This window comes from Mytilinidion resinicola (assembly GCF_010093595.1).
Source record: "Mytilinidion resinicola strain CBS 304.34 unplaced genomic scaffold BDZ99scaffold_10, whole genome shotgun sequence".
NCBI classification, from domain to species: Eukaryota; Fungi; Ascomycota; class Dothideomycetes; order Mytilinidiales; family Mytilinidiaceae; genus Mytilinidion; species Mytilinidion resinicola.
The window spans coordinates 426,975-445,626 of record NW_022985446.1 but is presented as its reverse complement, the minus strand read 5'-3'; the positions used below and the strand labels follow the sequence as shown (position 1 = coordinate 445,626).

Below are 18,652 nucleotides of genomic sequence, written 5' to 3'. Positions count from 1 at the left end.
TCATCGGCACTGCAGGTGCCGAGGAATATTCAGTCAATTAGAAAGGATTAAATGGGGTTCAGTTGCCTGACAGGGCTAAGAAAGAAACTCAAGAAGAGCAAGACTAATGAGGAAGTAGTCGATCTGGACGAAACGCTGAAGGTGATGGTAGACTCCTAATATCGTCTTCTAGAGGTCTACGCCAACCAGACGTCCTTCCACTCTGCCGCGGGCATGGCGCTTTCCACAGCCTCCCGCGAAACTATACCCCTGCCTATTCTTTCCGCCAACGGGACTGTTCCGCCTCCAAACCATCGGATAAACAGCACGTGGAATGCAAACCAAGCCTTCTCCTCGTCCTGGCGGTTGAGATACCAAGGATAGAACGTCCTCATGACTTCTTCATCTTGCGATTCGGAGATGAGGAGAAAATCACATTCGTCTTCCCGTAGATTAGGGATGAAAACGTCCGCCTTAACACAGCCACAGGGCTTTCCAGATGCATCGAGAATATGACAATCGTAGAAGAAGGCATCGTCGCCAGCATCTTCGCCAATTGCGCCCAGGGGAAAGTGGGCAACAAGAGTGCGGAAGTGTAGAATTGGGTGACTCGGTCCTAGGGCTTCAGAGGAGGTGGGTGCAATCTGTTTACAGGCGGCTAGGCGGATTTCGAGTGGCGCCTCTTCGGCTGGGGGGAATGCGTCTTGTGGGAATCGTTTATACGTTCTTCTCGTGTCATATGTTGTGTGGGAGAGCAGTCGGATACTGGGTTTCGCATCTACGTATCCGATCCATTGAATCTACGTGTGCTCGGCACACTAGTCGATATGTCTTTGCTAACTGCTTGATGATCTGTATTGCAGGTTAAGGTCATGACCTAACTGGCCTTTCTAACCGCAATATGACCAAGAAGGCCAGTGGTCAGGTCTTCGAATGAGCAGGATTCTAGTCCCGGGTCGCCAGTGGATCGCGGCGTCAAATATCGCGAGAGGAAGACCGAAGAAGTGGCCCATCTCGCTTGTGAAGCTAGGCTCACCTCGCATGCGCTGTAAGCACAAGTTGAGCATACCGCTGAATGCAGGTAGCAGGGCGGATTCGTTGGTCAGGTTCCGGGTGCTGTACTGGGCGAGAGAATCTGCGTACTCAGAACAAGGGTCGTAGAGCCCATATCTATTGTCTTCGAATGAATGTATTCCATTTACTTGGGCGTTTTCCAATGCAAATCTTCGCGCCAGATTTGGCGCCGACAGTTGAACATCACCTGGCCACCTATGAAAATTATACGGCGCTTTGACAGCCTAAACTCTTGAAGTCAAAAAAAAAATAAAATACCGCGTGTCAGTGAAATTTTAGCATTGCTAAATCGTCTCTTTTAAGATATGTCGCAGGATCTGTCACTCACGTCCATGCTCTCGTTTCGTACCAACAATCACTGAATGCCCTCCTCAGATCTGGTAGATACACTAGACGGAACCCCGGGATAATTTCCTTGATACTCTGACCACGAACTCCAGAACCGCGGCGAATCCCGGGAAGGCCCGCATCGGCGCTATCACCAGTAGCGGCAACGATCGTGAGAAGAGCCCGGTCATATACGACATGCATATGCGGGATATAAAGCGATTTATCATCATCCGAGTCCTGGATTATGCACATTGAATCGACCCACAGCCATCTTTTGCGGAGCTTTGAAGTAAACCTGATGGCATCTTGTATCGTTCGAGGAATTTGCTCCCAAAGAGTTTTCAGTGCACCAGGTGTACCTAACTCGTCTACGTTCACAGACTTCAATTCAAAGGGGGAAGCATTACCCCAAACGTAACTTAGTGTTAAGTAGAGGTAGTAGATTGAACATTCGACGATGCAGAGGCGCCACGTATCGATGAGGCGCAAGGTTTGAAGATTACCAGATGACGTGGAAGTTATCATGCGATCACAATCTCCTCCGTGCCAATCCTCGCATTTTCGAATCCAATTGGCGATTGTCTTTGCTTTTACCTGGCTTGAAGGAATGGTGCGGCCCAGAAACAGGTTACGGTCTTCTGGCGAGTCCTCTCCAATGAGAGCGATGCGGTGATTTGTTGGAGTATCTGCTATGTCGATAACAAGCTGGCGCGTTTGTGGTAGGTGCCGGGCAGAATCATCACCATAAATGTACCAAGATAGTCTGCAGTCTCTGTCGATCTCGATCTTAGGTTTTATGGTTTCTCACACTCTCCATGACAATCTGACACAAATGGCACCAATTCGCGCGGTCCTGAATGCTTTGGAAGGAGCCTAGAGAATGGTACTAGTAGCTTTTGCCGCTGCCGTAATTGAAGAGCGTTTCGCCTACATCGAGGACGAAATCTGCAGCCCTAAGGTGCATGTCGGCGCAGATCTCGCAGAGCATGACGTGTCGAGTACGGAAAGCTAGCTCCGGCGAATTGTTGCGCCTTCTGTATTCGGTTCTTGATCGATGTAAGAGCGTGCAAGGCTGGAGCGGAGAGGCTCATCCTGATTGTTGCCTGTGTCCACGTAGGAATAGCGCTTTGAACGTTTCCTCTCTATCAAGAACTCTATGCTCATGCAGCTTCCCTCTTCTCGTTTTCATTGCACATGCTAATTAGAACATGACCACCTCACGTCTTGTCCTACTCATGACGTTTCGAGCCTCTTGAATCAATTTGTGGAACCCATCTGACTCAGCAATGCAATGAACGATAGGAGCACACGCTTCTCGTGTAAGAGCGTGAGAGCATACCCTTGTAGTTGTGTTACGAAAGTCCGCGCATGACAGAATATTGAAGAACAGGTCGATGGATGAGGAAGGTGGTACGAGGAGATGCTAATCGGGGCAGGATGAAGTCGAATTCTCCTTAGGCCTAGTGGATGACCTCTACCCTTATTCATCCCTAATTCCACCGACACTTTTCGACAATTGCTCTTCTTTGAATTGAGCTTGAGCCACCTCACATCTTTATTTTCAAGCCTCGTTTTCGTCACGCATATAGTCTTTAGTTTCTTATGTCATTCAATCACTCCGAATTTATGCTTACCTTGTCCTTAGATAAGCAACAAATTTGCTGCACACAACCCGGAGTCCAGCATCCTGCATACCCTCATCGCCTGCTTTCCCCACCGCAAACCCCATCTAACAATTTCAAGACCAAGACCTAACCTGCCGCCCATCCGCATACCCGGCGCAATACCCCGTATAAAGCGCAATCGCATTCTGAGAGCACCCGTCGTCCGAATAGTAAGTAACTACTCCGCATCAGCCTCAAACTGCTTCGACCTATCTGCACGCCGTCACTCAGCCTCCGAAATCTGAATACTTACTTGTACATCCGCCGTCTATGTAATCATCCTGGACGCTCTTGACATTGCCTATCACATCCACACACACGTTAGCAATAATAGCAAGTGCGATAGGAGGGGGGATGGAGAGGCGGGCGTCACGCACCTAAGCTTTGGCACGGTACCTCGTGGCCGGACCAGTATAGCAAGTCGCCGGATGCGCAGCTCGTGTCGCTCCAAGTGCGGAGGTTGGTGGCGGAGACGGCCGTGGTGGCGAGGAGGGCGAGGAGAGTTGTTGTCGTGAGGGAGGGCATGATGGTATCTTTCCACTGGATCTGGATGATATTTGCGGAAGATGTGCTGAGGAGATGGATGGGGGAGTGAGGGAGAGGATAGGGTTTGTATACTCACTGAGATGCGCTTGTGAATGGGCAGGCGGATGGGCTTCCTCGGTCTGGTGATGGTCCTGCATTCTCCTATGTCGGAAACGATAAATTGGCTACCGAGAATTTCGATGTAACTGGTAAGATATACCCTTCTCCGGACCACGGTTTGGTGACGTTGGCTATAGCTCTCCCTGTAGTCATTTGAACTTTCTTCAAAGAGATTCTGGAGTCAGGGTTCAACAGCTTACTCAAATAATGTTCCACCACATCCTACCAGGTTGCACAGAAGTCGACAACCCACCTTTTGTCACAACATATCGACGTTGGATGGAGAGGGGTGAGTGCCGCAAGGCGCAAAGGAAGCGCCGAGCTGTCTCCGCCTAAAGACAACTGACTGGACCTCTTCATAACACGTAATTTAGGAGCCCTGGGGAATCTACCAGACATCGACTCTGCAACTGCGCATCTAAAAGAACGCCGCCAGCTAATTTATCGTCCCAGTGCAGACACATAAAGTGTAGGCTGCGTGCCGCACAGCTTATTTGCAGACCTGAGTTTGTAGCTGTGGCACCCTTACATCAGAAGTCGCATAAGCACTGTTGTCGCTTTTATTATATGCCATACTTAGTAAGGCTGATCCCGGGGCTCCGCCTTGTGGGAAGTGTAGGATGATCGTTGCTTCTGGCGTACTAAGCTTACTCATAGTAGAGCCATCCTCGAGTAGCACAAACATCTCCTCGGATCTCTCCTGAGAACCTGAAAGCCCGAGTTTCCTATGGAGCACCAAATAGACACTGCTCCCGAAAAATGAATTGACCGGAGAAATCTTCCAGATTCCAATCTCTAAGCAAGTTCTATACAGGAATGCAATCGGAGAAGAAACATAGGAATTGATTACCTCGAGTCCGAGTACTATGTGTTGAAGAAAGAGCTCGGCAATTGGGACGTCCAGCGACAGACCCATCTCAGAAGGCTCGACATCCGACATTTAAATGCGCTCTCCACCTCAAAAGAGCGCGCAAGCGTATACCCACTCAGGACTATGTACCCATCGGCTGCCTTCCCGGCAGTACCAGCGCTATCGCACTAGACGCCAGCATTAAGGAGCTCGCGATATATCTCGTCCACTACTCATAAGTCGACGTGTGATACGTTGCAAGCCCATAGCCACAAAGGGCGTCTCCAACCTCTTACCCGACTTTCAGATCCCTAGTATACCAGATCGGTTCTCGTTTAAAGCTGTCACTTCATAACCCCTCGAAATGCTTTCGATCGCCTCGACGAGTCTAGATCCCCTTAGATGTTCAGGAGGGATGGCGAGTTTATTTGCGATGCAATGCATACAACAGTTCCGCCCAACACCTAGGCGATGCGTGATGACGATTGGGACCGGAACCGCCTTTAACAACAGTTCTCGGCCGATGCCTACACTCCGCTCCCACTGCCCCCGCCCCCCCCATTAACTCACTCACTCCTTCCCATCCCACGCCTCCCTCAAATACTCCTCGACCCCCTTAAACCGATACGCCGGCAACCTCTCATTCCACTGCCCGCCGACATCCCACACCCCTCTCCCAATCCCGACCAAAAACATCACCACAAAATCCCGCGAGAACTGCTCCGTGCGCTCCTCCACCGGAATCACCGGGTGATCCATCCGCGGCACCCAGTTCGTCTTCAGCTCCCCCCTCTCCACATCCTCCCCGCTCACCTCCTCCACCGCAAACTTCTCCCCTCTAATCTCCTCTCCGAGCGCGATAAGTTCGTTGAGAGTAGTGGCCGAGCCGCGGATGCCGCCGACGCGAGGCCACTCACGCGGGTCGTCGAGCGCGAGGGCGACGACGGCGGCGACGTCGCGGATGGCGGTGAGGACGATGGGCTGGGCGCCGTCGTCGAGGCGTATGGCGCGGCGGCGGTGCAGGTCGATGAGTAAGGGCCAGGTGTGCAGGTGGGTGGCGAGCGAGTAGGGGTGGGCGAAGTAGTCCATGAAGAGGGAGGGCTGGAAGAGGCAGTATTCGAGGACCTGCGGTGGGGTTAGGGGCGGGTGAAAGGGGGGGGGGGGGGGGGGGGGGATACGGGTGGGGGGGGGGGGGGGGGGGGGGGGGGGGGGGGGGGGGGGGGGGGGGGGAGGGATAGGGGCTTAGGGAGGTAGGAGTACCTTTTTGTCTTTGTTGATCTCGGCGAGGTACTCTGCTATTTCGTCTTTGTGCGCGTAGGGAGGGATGCCGCCGCCGTTGGAGCTGGGATGCGAGATGTGTGAGCTTGGGAGTGATGGGGAGAGGAGGGAAGGGGGGAGGGCCTACACTCCCCATTCCGAGGGCGCGAAGCGTTTGACGCCGGCTTCGATGCAGGCGTGGATGAGGTTCTTTTGGGCAATGTTGTCTTCATCTTGGTGGACTACAAGAAAGGAGAGGACTACGTCTTGGCCGCGGAGGGTGGAGACGAGGGAGGGTCTGGATGTGTAGTCGGCGGTCACGTAGCGGAGGCTTGGGGGTGAGATTGGGTTTTGCTGGTGGGAGATTAGAGTTACAGATTTGCGAGTTGCTGGTGGTTCAGTTTATTGGAAGTACCTTGCGAGTTAGAATGGTGATCTCGTGCTTCTTGGTTGCTTGGATGGCGTCAATGATCTCAGACGCGACATCTGGTCTCGGTTAGCATTATATTTTGCGCGTGGTGGGCTTCGCTCACTTCCGGTACCACCGGCGATAGCGACTTTGACCATATTGATAGCTTGGAGGGACAGTTGAGTTAGATTGCGTCTTTTCGGGATAAAGTGCCCTGGACGTGGTTGGATTAGAGATGTATGTTAGTAGTGGAAGTGCGGGCAGGTTCGGAAAAGGATATCCCCTAGGGTGAAGTCCCAAAGTCTGATAATCTATGTTGAAGCTGGGACATTGAGAAGATATAGATTGAAGCGATCTATTGTTTATAACGGCGTTTGCGGATATAAGGACGTCTTGCACGATGTTCAGGGTGGATTATTAATGGAAGGAAGTAAAAGTGAACGAATTGAAAATCAGAGACTATAGCTATAGGAAAGCATATTTATAATCAAGAATTGGTATATCGAAAGAGCGAGAGCAGAGCTAAGCTATGTAGAAAGCAACAGGGCGAGTAGACATTAGGTAGTGAGAGTGAAGGATGACATGTGATAGTCACGTGATGCGCGAGAGAAAAGCATGGCGCTAGTTTGATGAAACAACCATCTAGATTCTAGATCGAAACACAGTTGCACGTGGCGGCTCGACATGCCGAGTCGTAACGACTAACGCGCCCCAGCAAAGCAGTGGAGCTGATGGAGGGTTCAACAAGCGCTTCCTCCGACAGACCTCCTTTCTTCTGAATCGTAAAGAACCAAACAGACTTCGGAAAGAAAGAAAATCGAAGGCGGTTGCCTCTCTGTATATAGTGGCTTCAAATAAGATTTTTCATAGTCAGAACATGATCGTCCGAAGAAAGTACAGAACGAGGCTCAATTCGAGATTGCAGCGCCGGATGGGACGTCGTACCCCGACGCGTGGCTTGTTACTCCCTGGTATTGGCATGATTGGCATGACTGCCGGACATTGCGATGCACAGCCACGGCGTTGCTGCAGGGCCTTCCTGCTGCATCCACGGCAGCGATCGCGATGCATGAAGATGCGGCAGCGATGATGGCTGTGCGAGCCGTGGTGTTTCGTGGTGTTTCGAGGTCGTTGGCCGGTGTTTTCTTGCCATGACGTCGCTGCCCCTGAGGTGCGTTTCAAGCCGCACCCGCTGCTCAGCTGGCTCGCCCAATTAGCGGCCGCGCTGGCCAGCCGCGCTCCGGCCCAGGGGCAGCTGTGGCGCTGCGTGAAACCGGCTCGTGCGTGTGTCGGCCAAGTAATCTCTATCTCGCGCCTCCCCCAACCACCGATCTTGGAACACCAGCCGTCGCCCTCGCTATCGTCGCTGCCCACTCCGCTCGCTCGCTGCCGCCGTGCTCGCCGCTGTCTTTACTGCTGCTGTTTTCGCGCGTCCCATTCACTTGCTCACTCTCCAACACAGCTCCAGTATCCATCATCCAGGACATCTGCTTCATCCCGCTACTCGATTCCCTTTGCGCCGACGCGTCCCCCAATTGATACTTCCCGCATTTCTTCGCCCACTCCGCCAAGATGCGCTTTCCCATCATCCTCGCTGGCCTCGCTGCGTCCGCCGTCGCCCAGGGCGTGAGCGTGGGCATTGCTCCCACTGCTGCCGCGCCGGCTGGCTGCAAGCCCACCTTCGCCGGTAGATTCACCATCAACGTCCAAGACATCAGTTTTGGCGTCAAGGAGGCTTCTTCTCAGGTGTGTATACCCTCACTCCACTCCCCGTCCCTCAACTCACGCAAACAGATCCTCGCATCCGCTGTCACTGTGACCCTCGCGGACGGCGTTCTACACGACTCCCTCAATCGCATTGGCGCCATCGTCGCAAACCACCAGTTCCAGTTCGACGGTCCGCCCCAGGCTGGTTCCATCTACACCGGTGGCTGGTCGGCCTGCGCCAACGACTCCCTGGCTCTCGGCGGCTCCGCCATCTTCTACGCCTGCACTAGCGGCACGTTCCGTAACCTCTACGATGAGACTCAGGGCGCCCAGTGCTCGCCCATCAACATCATAATCGTCCCAGTCGACAAGGCAGCCGCTACCACGTCCGTTTCCAAAGCAGCCACAACCGACTCCAGCAGCAGCTCCTCCGCCTCCGCCTCCAAGACAAGCGCGAGCAAGTCCAGCAGTGCGTCTAAGACCGAATCTGCCAGCTCGTCGACTATCACCGTGAGCTCCGTGCTCAAGAACAGCACCGTGGTCACTTCCGTCAAGTCAAATTCCGGGAGCATTCTCGTTGCCACCACTCTCAGCTCCCTCACAACCGGCGGAAGCACCGCAACCCCCACCGGAGCCTCGGCCGCTGCGGCTGCTTCTTCGACTGTCTCCACCGGTGCTGCTATGGCTACTGCAATTGCGCGTGACCTCCTCGGCGCCGCCGTCGGTGCCTTTGGCGCGGCTATCATGCTCTTCTGATCTTGGCGTCGCAATGGATCGAATGAGAGAAAAGTGAGATTAATTCTTGCTTACTTGGTTGCGGTTGGTGTATTAGTTGGTTGTATGGATGGATACCCAGAGACGAAAGCGCGAGCGATTGGACGAACGACACAAAACGATAGATTGATTCTCTTTCCCCCTTTTTTTTGCATCAGTTTTGCATGCACCCTTTGGACTGTACATACACTAGGAGCATGGTGGCGTCCCGTCCGTCTGGAAGAGCTCCATAGACGAAAGGCCTTGTCAGGCTTCCTTTTTCTTTTCTTTCTGCATTGGTGGGAGAGCCCTGGTTAGAGGAGGGTGTCGATAGGGTTGATGCTTTTACTCCTTCTCTTCATGTTTTTTGTTGAGTGGCATGATGATAGTTAGGGTGGTATGGGGATCGGTAATAATGCATTGATGATAATGCATGAAACAATCAATCAATGATTTGATTTATTTAACATTCTTTCCATACTTGAGAAAGTGACCGTGGTTCTGTGACCTTTTCTGTACAGAACACTTTAGATACTCCTGCACAACTTCACCCGTTCGTCATTCCTTTGCCTAGAGCCAATCTGATACAACCCCTTCCATCACCATCTAAGCACCCCCCTCCCGTTTCGCATACTCGTCCTCCATGCGCTCCTCATACTCCTTATCGTTATCCGTCACATCCTCTATCCTCCCCTTCTCTCCCCCCTCCACCGCGCCGCCGCTCGGCACTCTCACTCTCTCTACTTTCGCATCTTCCCCGGGCTTCTGCGATGTGCGGTAGATGATTGTCCCCTCGGGGTCTGTGTGGGTCTCTTCAGAGACTGAGGTTGTGTGGCCGTTGATGGTTGAGGAGGAGGAGATGTAGGATGTGGAGTAGGATTTGGTGGAGGACATGGTTGGTTCTTTTCAGGTGGGGATTGATTTTGATGTGGGTTGGGTTGGTTTTTGGAGGTGTAGGTTCATGGGCGTTGGGATGGAAGGAGGGGTTTATCAATGGAGATGTTTGGAGGTAGATCAGATGGCGAGGTGTGACGTCACCGTGGGACGAGGGCGTGGCTTGAGGTTGGATGATTATTGGTGTACGAAACGACTGTTCTTTTTGTAAAGGCTTCTAGGCGAGTGTTAAACAGGCTTCATGCGCTCTCCTTATGCTCTCTAAAAGGTGTGAAGGTAGGTACTGTGAATGCCACACCAATGCGGCTTAGACCGCGTCCCCAGACCACTGCTTATACCCCATCCTATCCTAGCTGCATCTACCATCGTATCGCGAACTGCTTACCCCACATCCCCAAGCTCCACTGCACCCCGCCATTCGACCAACAGCGGCATGGCGATTACTGGGTGTGTATTGGTGCAACCGACACTAGCCGCGCATCTCAAAGCCGAGCCGCCTCAGACCCGAGAACCACGATGTGTAACCAACGACAGCCACGCGGATGGGAAGGCACGGGTTAGGCTTTGGGTCAGCGTGATAAGCTGAGTCTGGGAGGTGCCGGGGTTGGTGCAGGTGGTCTTTGTCACGATGGGGTCGCGGGGTATATAAGAGGCGGGGGAGCTGCTCTGGTTCGTTTTCTAGTTCTGAGTGTCTTCTTTGTCTCAATATCTGTCTCAATTCTCAAGGTGCATATCTCGGTGGTCTTCTGAGTTGGAACTTTAATTTCAGTGCACGTAGTTGCTTAAGAGAAATCGTGCGAGAGCGTAAAACGCTTGAGGGGGTTTCCAACAATGTCGTCCTATCCAGACCTCTTTTACCGTATTCTCACATCTCCTCTTTTACTTCTCGGCACCCTCTTTGCTGGATTAGCTGTATATGTGAGTGTTCCCGCTTCCGCTCTCTCAACCATATCCTAATACCGTATCAAAGATTTCGCTAGTGGTCGTATACAGACTAACCCTCCACCCCCTCGCCCGCTACCCCGGACCGCCCCTGGCGCGCATCACAGACATTCACCTCGCCTATCACGCCTACCTTGGCACCCGGCACCTGGAATTTTACCGCACTCATGAACTCTACGGCCCCATCGTGCGCATTGGGCCCAATACCCTCAGCATCAACACCTCAACGGCTCTAAAATCGATCTACGGCTTCAAATCAAATGTTAAGAAGAGCGATTTCTACGACGCGTTCCCAGTGAACAAGAACGCGGTGAATGTGCATTCGACGCGGGATAAGAAGGTCCATGCACGGAAGCGGAGGGTGCTGAGTCACGCCTTCAGCGACAAGGCGCTGGCGGAGTTAGAGAAATACATTCTTCAGAATGTACGGGCGGGATGTAGGCTTCTAGCGGAGAAGAGTGGAGAGAGGGCAGTGAGAGGTTTTAGTGGCGAGGAAAAGGGGGAGTGGACAGGCGAATGGAATATGGCGAACTGGTGTAATTGGCTCGTGTTCGACATCATGGGCGATCTAGTCTTCGGGAAAGCGTTTGGCATGCTTGAGGGGGAGGGAAACAGGTTTGCGGTTGACTTGGTTGGGAATGCGGCCCATAGGCATTTGATTGTAGGTTTCCCCTTTTTCCTTCACCAATCCCCCTACCCCTATACCACCTCTACCCCCCTCCGCCATTCCATCACCACTCCTTCAACAGCACACTAACAGCTCTAGTGCGGCACCCACCTCACCCTCCACAACTACCACCTCGACAAGCTCCTCTTCCGCCGCATCGCCGCCAACCGCACCCGCTACATGGCCTACAGCCGCACGCAAGCCACGGCGCGCACGCAGCTCGGCCTCGACACGGACCGCAAGGACTTCTTCTACCACCTCCTGCAAGCCCGCGACCCGGAAACCGGCGCCGGCTTCTCCGCGCCCGAGCTCTGGGGCGAGTCCAACCTGCTCATCATCGCGGGCAGCGACACCACCAGCACCGCACTGGCCGGCACGTTTTTCTACCTCACGCGCAACCCGCACGTCCTCGCCCGCCTTACCGAAGAGATCCGGGGCAGTTTTGCGGACGTCGAGGACATCGTCAACGGGCCGGCTTTAAATAGCTGCGCGTACCTGCGCGCCTGCCTCGACGAGACGCTGCGCATGACGCCGCCAGTCCCCGGCGCGCTGCCGCGCGAGGTGCTGCCCGGCGGCCTCGAGCTCGACGGCCACCACCTCCCCGCGGGCGTCGTCGTCGGCGTCCCCGCGTACGCGATCCACCACAACGAGGCCTACTACCCGGACTCGTTCCGCTACCTGCCCGAGCGCTGGCTCGCGGACCCGCAGCAGAATCCGTATGTGGGGCGGTTGGAGGAGGCGCGGGAGGCGTTTTGCCCGTTTAGCGTGGGGCCGCGGGGGTGTATTGGGCGGGGGTTGGCGTATGTGGAGTTGAGCGTTACGGTGGCGCGGGTGCTGTTTTTGTTCGATGTGAGGGCGAAGAGGGGGGAGACGCTTGGGGAGGGGGGCAGGGAGGGGGTGCAGGGGGTCGAGGGGGTCGAGGGGAGGGAGAGGAGGGGGGAGTATCAGATTGAGGATCGGTTTGCGAGTCGGAAGGATGGGCCGGTTGTGGAGTTTAGGGTGAGGGGGTGAGTGGAGGGGGTTGTGGGAAGGGGGGTTAGTGGGCTGTTTAGTCGTTGAGTGGATTTGTAGGGCAGGTTAGTTGGGATACGGTGTTAATGGTTTAAGGATTAAGTCTTGCCCACTTCATTCCTATTTATCACATCTGCACTATCGTCCCTTTACCTAATCTAAGGATAATAGGCGCATGCTCCTTCCAAATCTTAGCGGGAGGTGGTAAATTGCATTTTAAGAGCGTTCGAATAACCACGCTTGCAGATCTCAAGGCACACGAAGAGGAACCCGTGCCTATACTACACCACTAAGCCTTGTGATTTTAAGAGAGCGATCCTCCAGGCTAATTAAAACGTTAGAAGGTCACGTGTGTATGTCCGTCTGATAGGAGGGAGTACGAAGTATATCCAAACACAGAACAGGGCCTGACTACTTTCGCTAGCGCAGATTAGTCATACTCTCGCTTCGGGGCGGAGTTTCTCCTATAAAATAGGAGTCGGGCACTTGCAGCTAAGATGGGCGAAGTGGGCGCCGGGTACATTACCCCCAGGCCTGGTTATATTGACTAGCGTTGATTAGTCAATCTCATGTCTTGCGGCGGAATTCTCTTCCTTGAAAGAGGAGCTGAAAAAGAGACAGTTGGCGATACTGAGGAGAAGGCTGAGGGGTGGCAAGGAGAGCAGAGCGTGCTATGAGGACGGAGAGAGTGGTTGTGGTGCCAGTAGCATAACTTGTGCAACTATACTCTTTTTAGGAAAAATTTAGTGCCTGCATGGTGCTACGCGGCAAACATGTCAGTCAATCAATTAATTTAATGGTGTTCAGTCAATTTGTTTGGTTCGGAAGCCTGTTAACTCATATGTTAATTCAATCGGTTTCGAGAGAGGCTAGATTTAGACTAGTTGATTGTATTAACGGTAGCCCTGGTGGGGAGAGCGGTTGGGATGAGGGCTGCTCAGGTAGAAAGGTCGTCTGTGGAGCTAAGAAGTATTCGGGAGAAGCGTGGGAGAAAAGAGGATTGGGGTGGAGACTTGAATGATGTAGGAGACGGGCTCGGGAGGGCGAGTGAGGTGACATGTGTGCTTAGCGAAGTCTGCGTACACTGGGGTGTCATTGTTTGGAGTCCTCCAATACATATTCAAGACTCTGAAGTAGACGTAATTGATTTACTTTGGGCAACTTGGAAACTTCCTAGGCTACCTAACGACGCTACCTACTAGTAGGCGTATCCTCAACCCCAAACTCATATCGTCCAATGTCCTAAGTCTGCTGATGTGTTCCCTAGAGCCGATCAAGGTATCGTAGAGGGCGAACAAGAGACAGTAGGAAAGCACTCCCATAAAATCCTCGTCTCTTCAGTATCCAGACTCTCCAACTTAACTTTCTCACCTTCGAAACATTCTCCCTCATCACCAACCGACTTTGGCGTTTGCACTCGGCGATACACGGAGCTGCTGAGAAGTGGTGTCGGACGAATGTAGTTCCGCCTTTCAATGAGCATGAGTCCACATAGTTGGATAGGGCTACCTTTCTTGATAAGAGCTACCAGCCATGATCCGGCAAAGGTGTCTGCCTCTTCTTCGTACCACGAATTGTTGCTCGGCGTGACGCGAAGAGTATGCAGTCTTGGAAGACGAGCGATCTCCTCCTAGAAAATGATTCATTAGCATACCCTATTTTCTAAAAGGCCTGTATGTTACTGGATCATAAGCATAAGTCTGGGCACACGGATCTCTCACTGCTTGGGCTCTAATCTTGCACCTGCAATACCACTGTAAGCGGTGGCCCACCTAGCATGTAACTGCTTAGTCAAGATGTAGGCCAATTTCCGCTACATCAACTTTGACATCGTGATTTGAGCTTCAAACCCCGTAGAGGGACCCCAAGCAGTGACAAACGCATGTGCTCAGAGCCTTAGAAACGGATTGAAAACTTACCAAGGCATGATATAGGTTGACTCTAGTATTGCCCCGCGGGTCATCTGCTGGCAGCCCTAAGTATTTCGCAGCCACCGGGCTTGGGATGCCCAGCTGCTGGAGACGCGTGCACTGTGCGCAGATGTCCTTCACGTCTTCGAAAGGGTAGTATACGGTGCGTCTGGTGACTCTGGTCTCGGCCTCAGCTCCGGGGAGAATGAGGAGAGATTTGAGCGTCGTGGCATGAGTCTTGAAGGTATTGAATAGGGTCTGAAACTCGCTCAGTGCAGAATTCTCGAAGAGGGCCAAAATCCTAAGGTGAGTGAGACCGGAGAAAGAGGCCAAGAAAGTCCGGAGGCTGGCTTGTTCGTCAATATTTGAGAAATGTGGGATACGACGCAGCGGAAGATAAGAGAAATCTTTGAGTCTTGTAGCACAGCGTCCATTTTCTCTCATCTTTGCGTGCATCGATGAGAGCATGTTCAGCAATATGTCCGGCGATAGACAATCCTCGATGTGGAGAGTCTTCAAGGAATCGAATCTCAGGCTTGCGGGATCTAACAGATTGTTCTTGTACAGACCGACGCCTCTTAGCCTCACCTCCGTCAGTACTCGGGTTGTAACAGCTACAACCTAGGATCAACAACTCATACGGTTCACGGTCACCTACGTACAGGCACTCCCCCCCTTTTCTCTCTCCTTGATTCTCGTTCTTTGATTGGTTGCTACTAGCGCGCACTCAGCGTGGCGAGGCCCTCTGTTCAGCTACACCAGGGTCCTCTCAGCTGTGTCCATTCCTTTCAAATGGCCTCTATTCAGCTGAGCTGATAAGACCTAGGGGGTGGGCCATTTCCTATTAGTATATATTCGGCCCGTACGGCCACTACAATACAAGCAGAGTTCACATCAATTCCAACCTGAGTTCAGTGGAGTCTTCAACTCAATGCCGAAGAGGCGACTGAAGACGTTATTTCCAAGTGTAAATGGGTAGAGCTGCATCCTTCCATTTATGTCCAAGAAAGATTTCATGACAAAGTTTAAGCTGGCTTTCTGCAGTCCTGGGGAACTCATCATGAGTTTATAGAATGTGTCAAGGTCAAGATCACGGTTGCAAGTCCGGTGGATCTTTTCCCCAGAGACGAACGACAGCGCTTTAAGTGAAAAGCAATCAAGTCCGGAGGACATTTCAATGGAACGTCCTTCTGCCGCACCTATGCCAGCGTGAGGATCCTTGAGTTCGAGATGTGTAAGCTGTCGGTGGTTTTGCAAGAAATTATAGACCACCCTAGCTGGAATTCCCCCGAAAAATGCCTTCTTCATTGCCGTAAATGAGGTGTTGTAGCTCAGAAAACGCTGCGTTGCATAGTCCAGACCATCCCGCTTGACTGAGGGATCGAACGAGCTTTACAGAGCTGAAGGCGTTATCGTCGACGTTTTTAAGAAACTTGGAGAGCCTCCCATCCCCCGCTTTGGGTGCCTCCACCGCCGTCCATAACGCAGAATGCGCGAAGTCGTTCCAGTCCTTGCTCACCAGGCATAGGTTGTAGAGACCTTTCCTGTTGGTGACCTGACGGGGGTTAGTCGTGGCTTCTCACTAAATCGGGGCATGGAGCCTGTAGGCCTACCTGGCCCACGATCCAGTGCTTCAATTCGGCAGGCAAGGCGGAAATGAGGTCCACTTCCGCTGAAGCTGCTACGTCCATCATTCCGCTCAGCTCTGTTGTTTCGGCAAACAGTAGTAGGGTTGTTTTGTGTCTATGAAGGAAGGAGGAAGAACGAAAACCGGCGCCGGTGATTGAGAAACGCTGTCCCGGAAAATACTCCGCGCCGAAACGTCCGTGTGAATAGTGAGGTACTCGAGATAACTCAGTTCTCTTTCTGCTCTACTTCTTTCGCCCCACTAGTCCCTTAGCTTTGTGCAGTAGGTAATAGATGGTACGTGATCAGGCTTCCAGATTACATTTCTATACCATCCTTGGAAGTTGAGGCACTCTTTCTTATCACTGCTTGGAATACCCAATGGACTTTACAGACTCTAAATATGATGTCAAGGTCAACGCAGTGGGAAGCAGATTACCTCTTGACTGACTGACTACCTGCTAGTTAAGCGACTCCTCACAGTGGCATCGAGCGAGCAATAGTGTGAACCGTGCAGCAGCATATCCATGTGCCCAATTTTATGACCTTGCATTGAATTCCTACTATGGAACACCGAGCAGCGTATCTAGCTAGGACGACTTAGATTGATACGATAGACATAGCAACACTCCCGCTAGGCTCTCATACACTTGCCTAGCACCGCTAGAGGTACTCTGGCACGTTTAGAGAAAATTGTAAACCGAAGGTTTTGACAAGGCTGATAGCTTTCTGGAAACGTCAGATGGTCTCGGACGGCTACTTTATGTTCAACGGAGCATGGAACGTTTAAGAGATGGTAGAGTATTGTTATGTATTGCAGGGCGCATATTGCAACCCCAAACGGTGACAAGAGCTGTCCGAATTGTAGCTAGGTATAGTCTCGTGACAATATTTCTTTTACCGGAAAGGTAAGAGAAGTCTTGTCCTATCACTGACTTTGGCAGCCAGCAAGCTATATTGAGTGTTTCCCAATATTATAAAGAGGTAGAAAAGGTTAATCTCATAGCGGTTTGAAGTGAACATCCCATTCCTCCGGGTGATAGTCCCCGAGTATAGATGTCTTCTCCAGATCCAGATTCGCATCACCGTATTCCACCTTCACCACTTTAGCTTCTCCAGTACACCCATCTGCGTCTCGTCGTGCGGGAACACGACAGTATACCGGATAGTCGCAGTTTTCGAATGGAGACACCAGCAGGACTGCGCAGACCTGGATCTTGCTCCCGTGTCTGATTAGATCTAGAAGACACGATCTGGCCAGGGCGCTGTCATTCAAATACCGGAGATAGTCTCCAGACGTAATCCGCAAAGTGTGCAGCTTTGGAAGACGAGCAAGCTGTTTCTTCAGGCGAGAAATAGTCAGCGAAGCACACGTTACGGGTGTGTAGTTCTAACTAGAAGTGCTCACCAAATATGAAGGAATTTCGTCATTCTCGTAGTGAATCTGGTTGTCCTTGGGCTCGTCCGACGTATCTGGAAGTGGCATGCCGAGCTGTTCGATGTGTTCACAATGCGTACAGATCAACTTGAGATCTTCCAGAGGGTACGCTTCTGACTCAAAAAGTAGGAACTCAAGCGTAGAGGCGTGCAGTTCGAAAAGCTCGAAACCTAGCCATGTGTAGTCATCGTCCCGACATACAATTGTCAATCGGTGCAGACTTGAGAAGGAAGAGAGAAATCTCTTGAGGCTAGATCGTAACGTTGGCCATTCAGGTTTGTCATGTTGTGGCGTGACGTAAGCGAATGCCTCTAGCTTGGCCTGCGACTTTTGTTCTTGCAACTGCCTGTGCATGGCGGCGAGACTATCCAGAAGAGGCGCCGTTGAAGTACACTCTTCTAAATGTAGGACCCTCAAGGCGTCGAAGCTAAGGGTTGTGAGGTCCGAGTGGTTGACTTTGGTAAGATCAATGCCTTTTAGTCTGAGCTCCGTTATTGGTGTGCTCCTCGATGACATGAATAGTCGGTTGAAGACAGAAGCCGGAAATGTAAGTGGGCCGTCATAATATTTGGTGATGTTGATTGAGAGCTTCTGAAGTCTAGGGGACTTCATAATGATGGGGATAATAGCTGAAAACTCCTCATCTACATTTTCAGTCTTGGAATGCAACTCAGAAGCAAAGTAAAGGTTTTGCAAAGCCAGCTCTTGGTGCAATTGGGTTCTGATGTCCGGGGTGCCGTGTTCTCCTTCGACTTCCAAGTTCTTTACCGTAAGATCGGTAAGACGGCTTTGGTTCTTCAAGATCTCGAAGATCCTGAAGCTAGGAACGTCCTCAGCACAAAACTCCGCCAAAGAATTCAGGCTGATAAGCCCCAATGTCTCCCATATTTGCTTTTCCAACGATTGATGACAGTAATAGATCGACGACAGTCTGATCCGTCGGATGTGCTTTGCTGGAATGCAAGCTGGGTTAGCTAATGCGTCCAATAGCCTGTGCGACTTTTTTCTGCCATAGATTGGGATTTCAAACGCGTGCCACAGTGCAGGTTGCGCGACATCATTCCAGGTTTTGCTCATGAGACACAAGTTGGAAAGGTCTTTTTTGTTGGTAATCTGCGTCATAAATCAGTCGCAGCGCTGTGGCAACGGCAACCGGGCGCATGCAAACTCACCTTGCTCACCACCATGTACTTCAACTCCGCGGGCAGGCCGGAGATCAGATCCGGGCCTGGTGGTGTAGGCGTAGCGTCGTGAAACGCGCCATCTGTGTCGTCTTCCATCCTCGAGAAGCCCGTCTGGGCGCTCTGAGCCGACGAGTGGCAAAGAGCAGTAGAGCCGTGGTGTGTTGGTGAAGGAAGGAAAATTGGCGCCAGAGGTGAGGTGATAACGAAAACGTCACTTCGGAAAAACCTAGGTGCCGAGAGTCGGAGAAAGGCTGGCCCGCCGCGGCGGTGAGGAGCAAAAGGACTGTGTGAGTATTCTCCAGGATTTTGCCG

At 52.2% G+C, this 18,652-nt stretch overlaps 7 protein-coding genes across 7 annotated transcripts; 2 read left to right on the top strand and 5 right to left on the bottom strand.

The window, feature by feature from the left end:
* Positions 1 to 1,277: 1,277 nt before the first annotated feature.
* Positions 1,278 to 2,001, bottom strand: BDZ99DRAFT_531706 (HET-domain-containing protein; the record flags this gene model as incomplete). Its single annotated transcript, XM_033726462.1, has 1 exon — positions 1,278 to 2,001. A coding segment is annotated over one exon (624 nt), but the record flags the coding sequence as incomplete, so codon positions are not given.
* Positions 2,002 to 5,121: 3,120 nt separating this feature from the next.
* BDZ99DRAFT_417321 (NmrA-like family protein-like protein) lies at positions 5,122 to 6,366 on the bottom strand (the record flags this gene model as incomplete). The annotated part of the gene is made up of 5 exons (XM_033716819.1): positions 5,122 to 5,667; positions 5,803 to 5,884; positions 5,948 to 6,153; positions 6,215 to 6,285; positions 6,333 to 6,366. Coding segments are annotated over 5 exons (939 nt in total), but the record flags the coding sequence as incomplete, so codon positions are not given.
* Positions 6,367 to 7,780: 1,414 nt separating this feature from the next.
* Positions 7,781 to 8,671, top strand: BDZ99DRAFT_476849 (uncharacterized protein; the record flags this gene model as incomplete). The annotated part of the gene is made up of 2 exons (XM_033722080.1): positions 7,781 to 7,954; positions 8,003 to 8,671. The coding sequence occupies 2 exons, from the start codon at positions 7,781 to 7,783 to the stop codon at positions 8,669 to 8,671; spliced, it is 843 nt and encodes a 280-aa protein (XP_033576385.1).
* Positions 8,672 to 8,968: 297 nt separating this feature from the next.
* Positions 8,969 to 9,851, bottom strand: BDZ99DRAFT_28350 (uncharacterized protein). Its single transcript, XM_033714019.1, has one exon. The coding sequence runs from the start codon at positions 9,560 to 9,562 to the stop codon at positions 9,275 to 9,277; it is 288 nt and encodes a 95-aa protein (XP_033576384.1). The 5' UTR covers positions 9,563 to 9,851; the 3' UTR covers positions 8,969 to 9,274.
* Positions 9,852 to 10,261: 410 nt separating this feature from the next.
* Positions 10,262 to 12,182, top strand: BDZ99DRAFT_509016 (cytochrome P450; the record flags this gene model as incomplete). The annotated part of the gene is made up of 3 exons (XM_033724377.1): positions 10,262 to 10,480; positions 10,533 to 11,165; positions 11,271 to 12,182. Exons 1-3 carry the CDS (start codon positions 10,394 to 10,396, stop codon positions 12,180 to 12,182), a joined length of 1,632 nt encoding a protein of 543 aa, XP_033576383.1. The 5' UTR covers positions 10,262 to 10,393.
* Positions 12,183 to 15,365: 3,183 nt separating this feature from the next.
* BDZ99DRAFT_520773 (uncharacterized protein) lies at positions 15,366 to 15,783 on the bottom strand (the record flags this gene model as incomplete). Its single annotated transcript, XM_033725561.1, has 2 exons — positions 15,366 to 15,647; positions 15,706 to 15,783. The coding sequence occupies 2 exons, from the start codon at positions 15,781 to 15,783 to the stop codon at positions 15,366 to 15,368; spliced, it is 360 nt and encodes a 119-aa protein (XP_033576382.1).
* Positions 15,784 to 16,513: 730 nt separating this feature from the next.
* Positions 16,514 to 18,436, bottom strand: BDZ99DRAFT_571244 (uncharacterized protein; the record flags this gene model as incomplete). The annotated part of the gene is made up of 3 exons (XM_033728071.1): positions 16,514 to 17,060; positions 17,127 to 18,269; positions 18,329 to 18,436. 3 exons carry the CDS (start codon positions 18,434 to 18,436, stop codon positions 16,719 to 16,721), a joined length of 1,593 nt encoding a protein of 530 aa, XP_033576381.1. The 3' UTR covers positions 16,514 to 16,718.
* Positions 18,437 to 18,652: the final 216 nt, after the last annotated feature.

Coding starts and splice junctions, on each gene's coding strand:
- BDZ99DRAFT_28350 (XM_033714019.1), bottom strand. CDS start 9,562: ATGTCCTCCACCAAATCCTACTCCACATCCTACATCTCCTCCTCCTCA.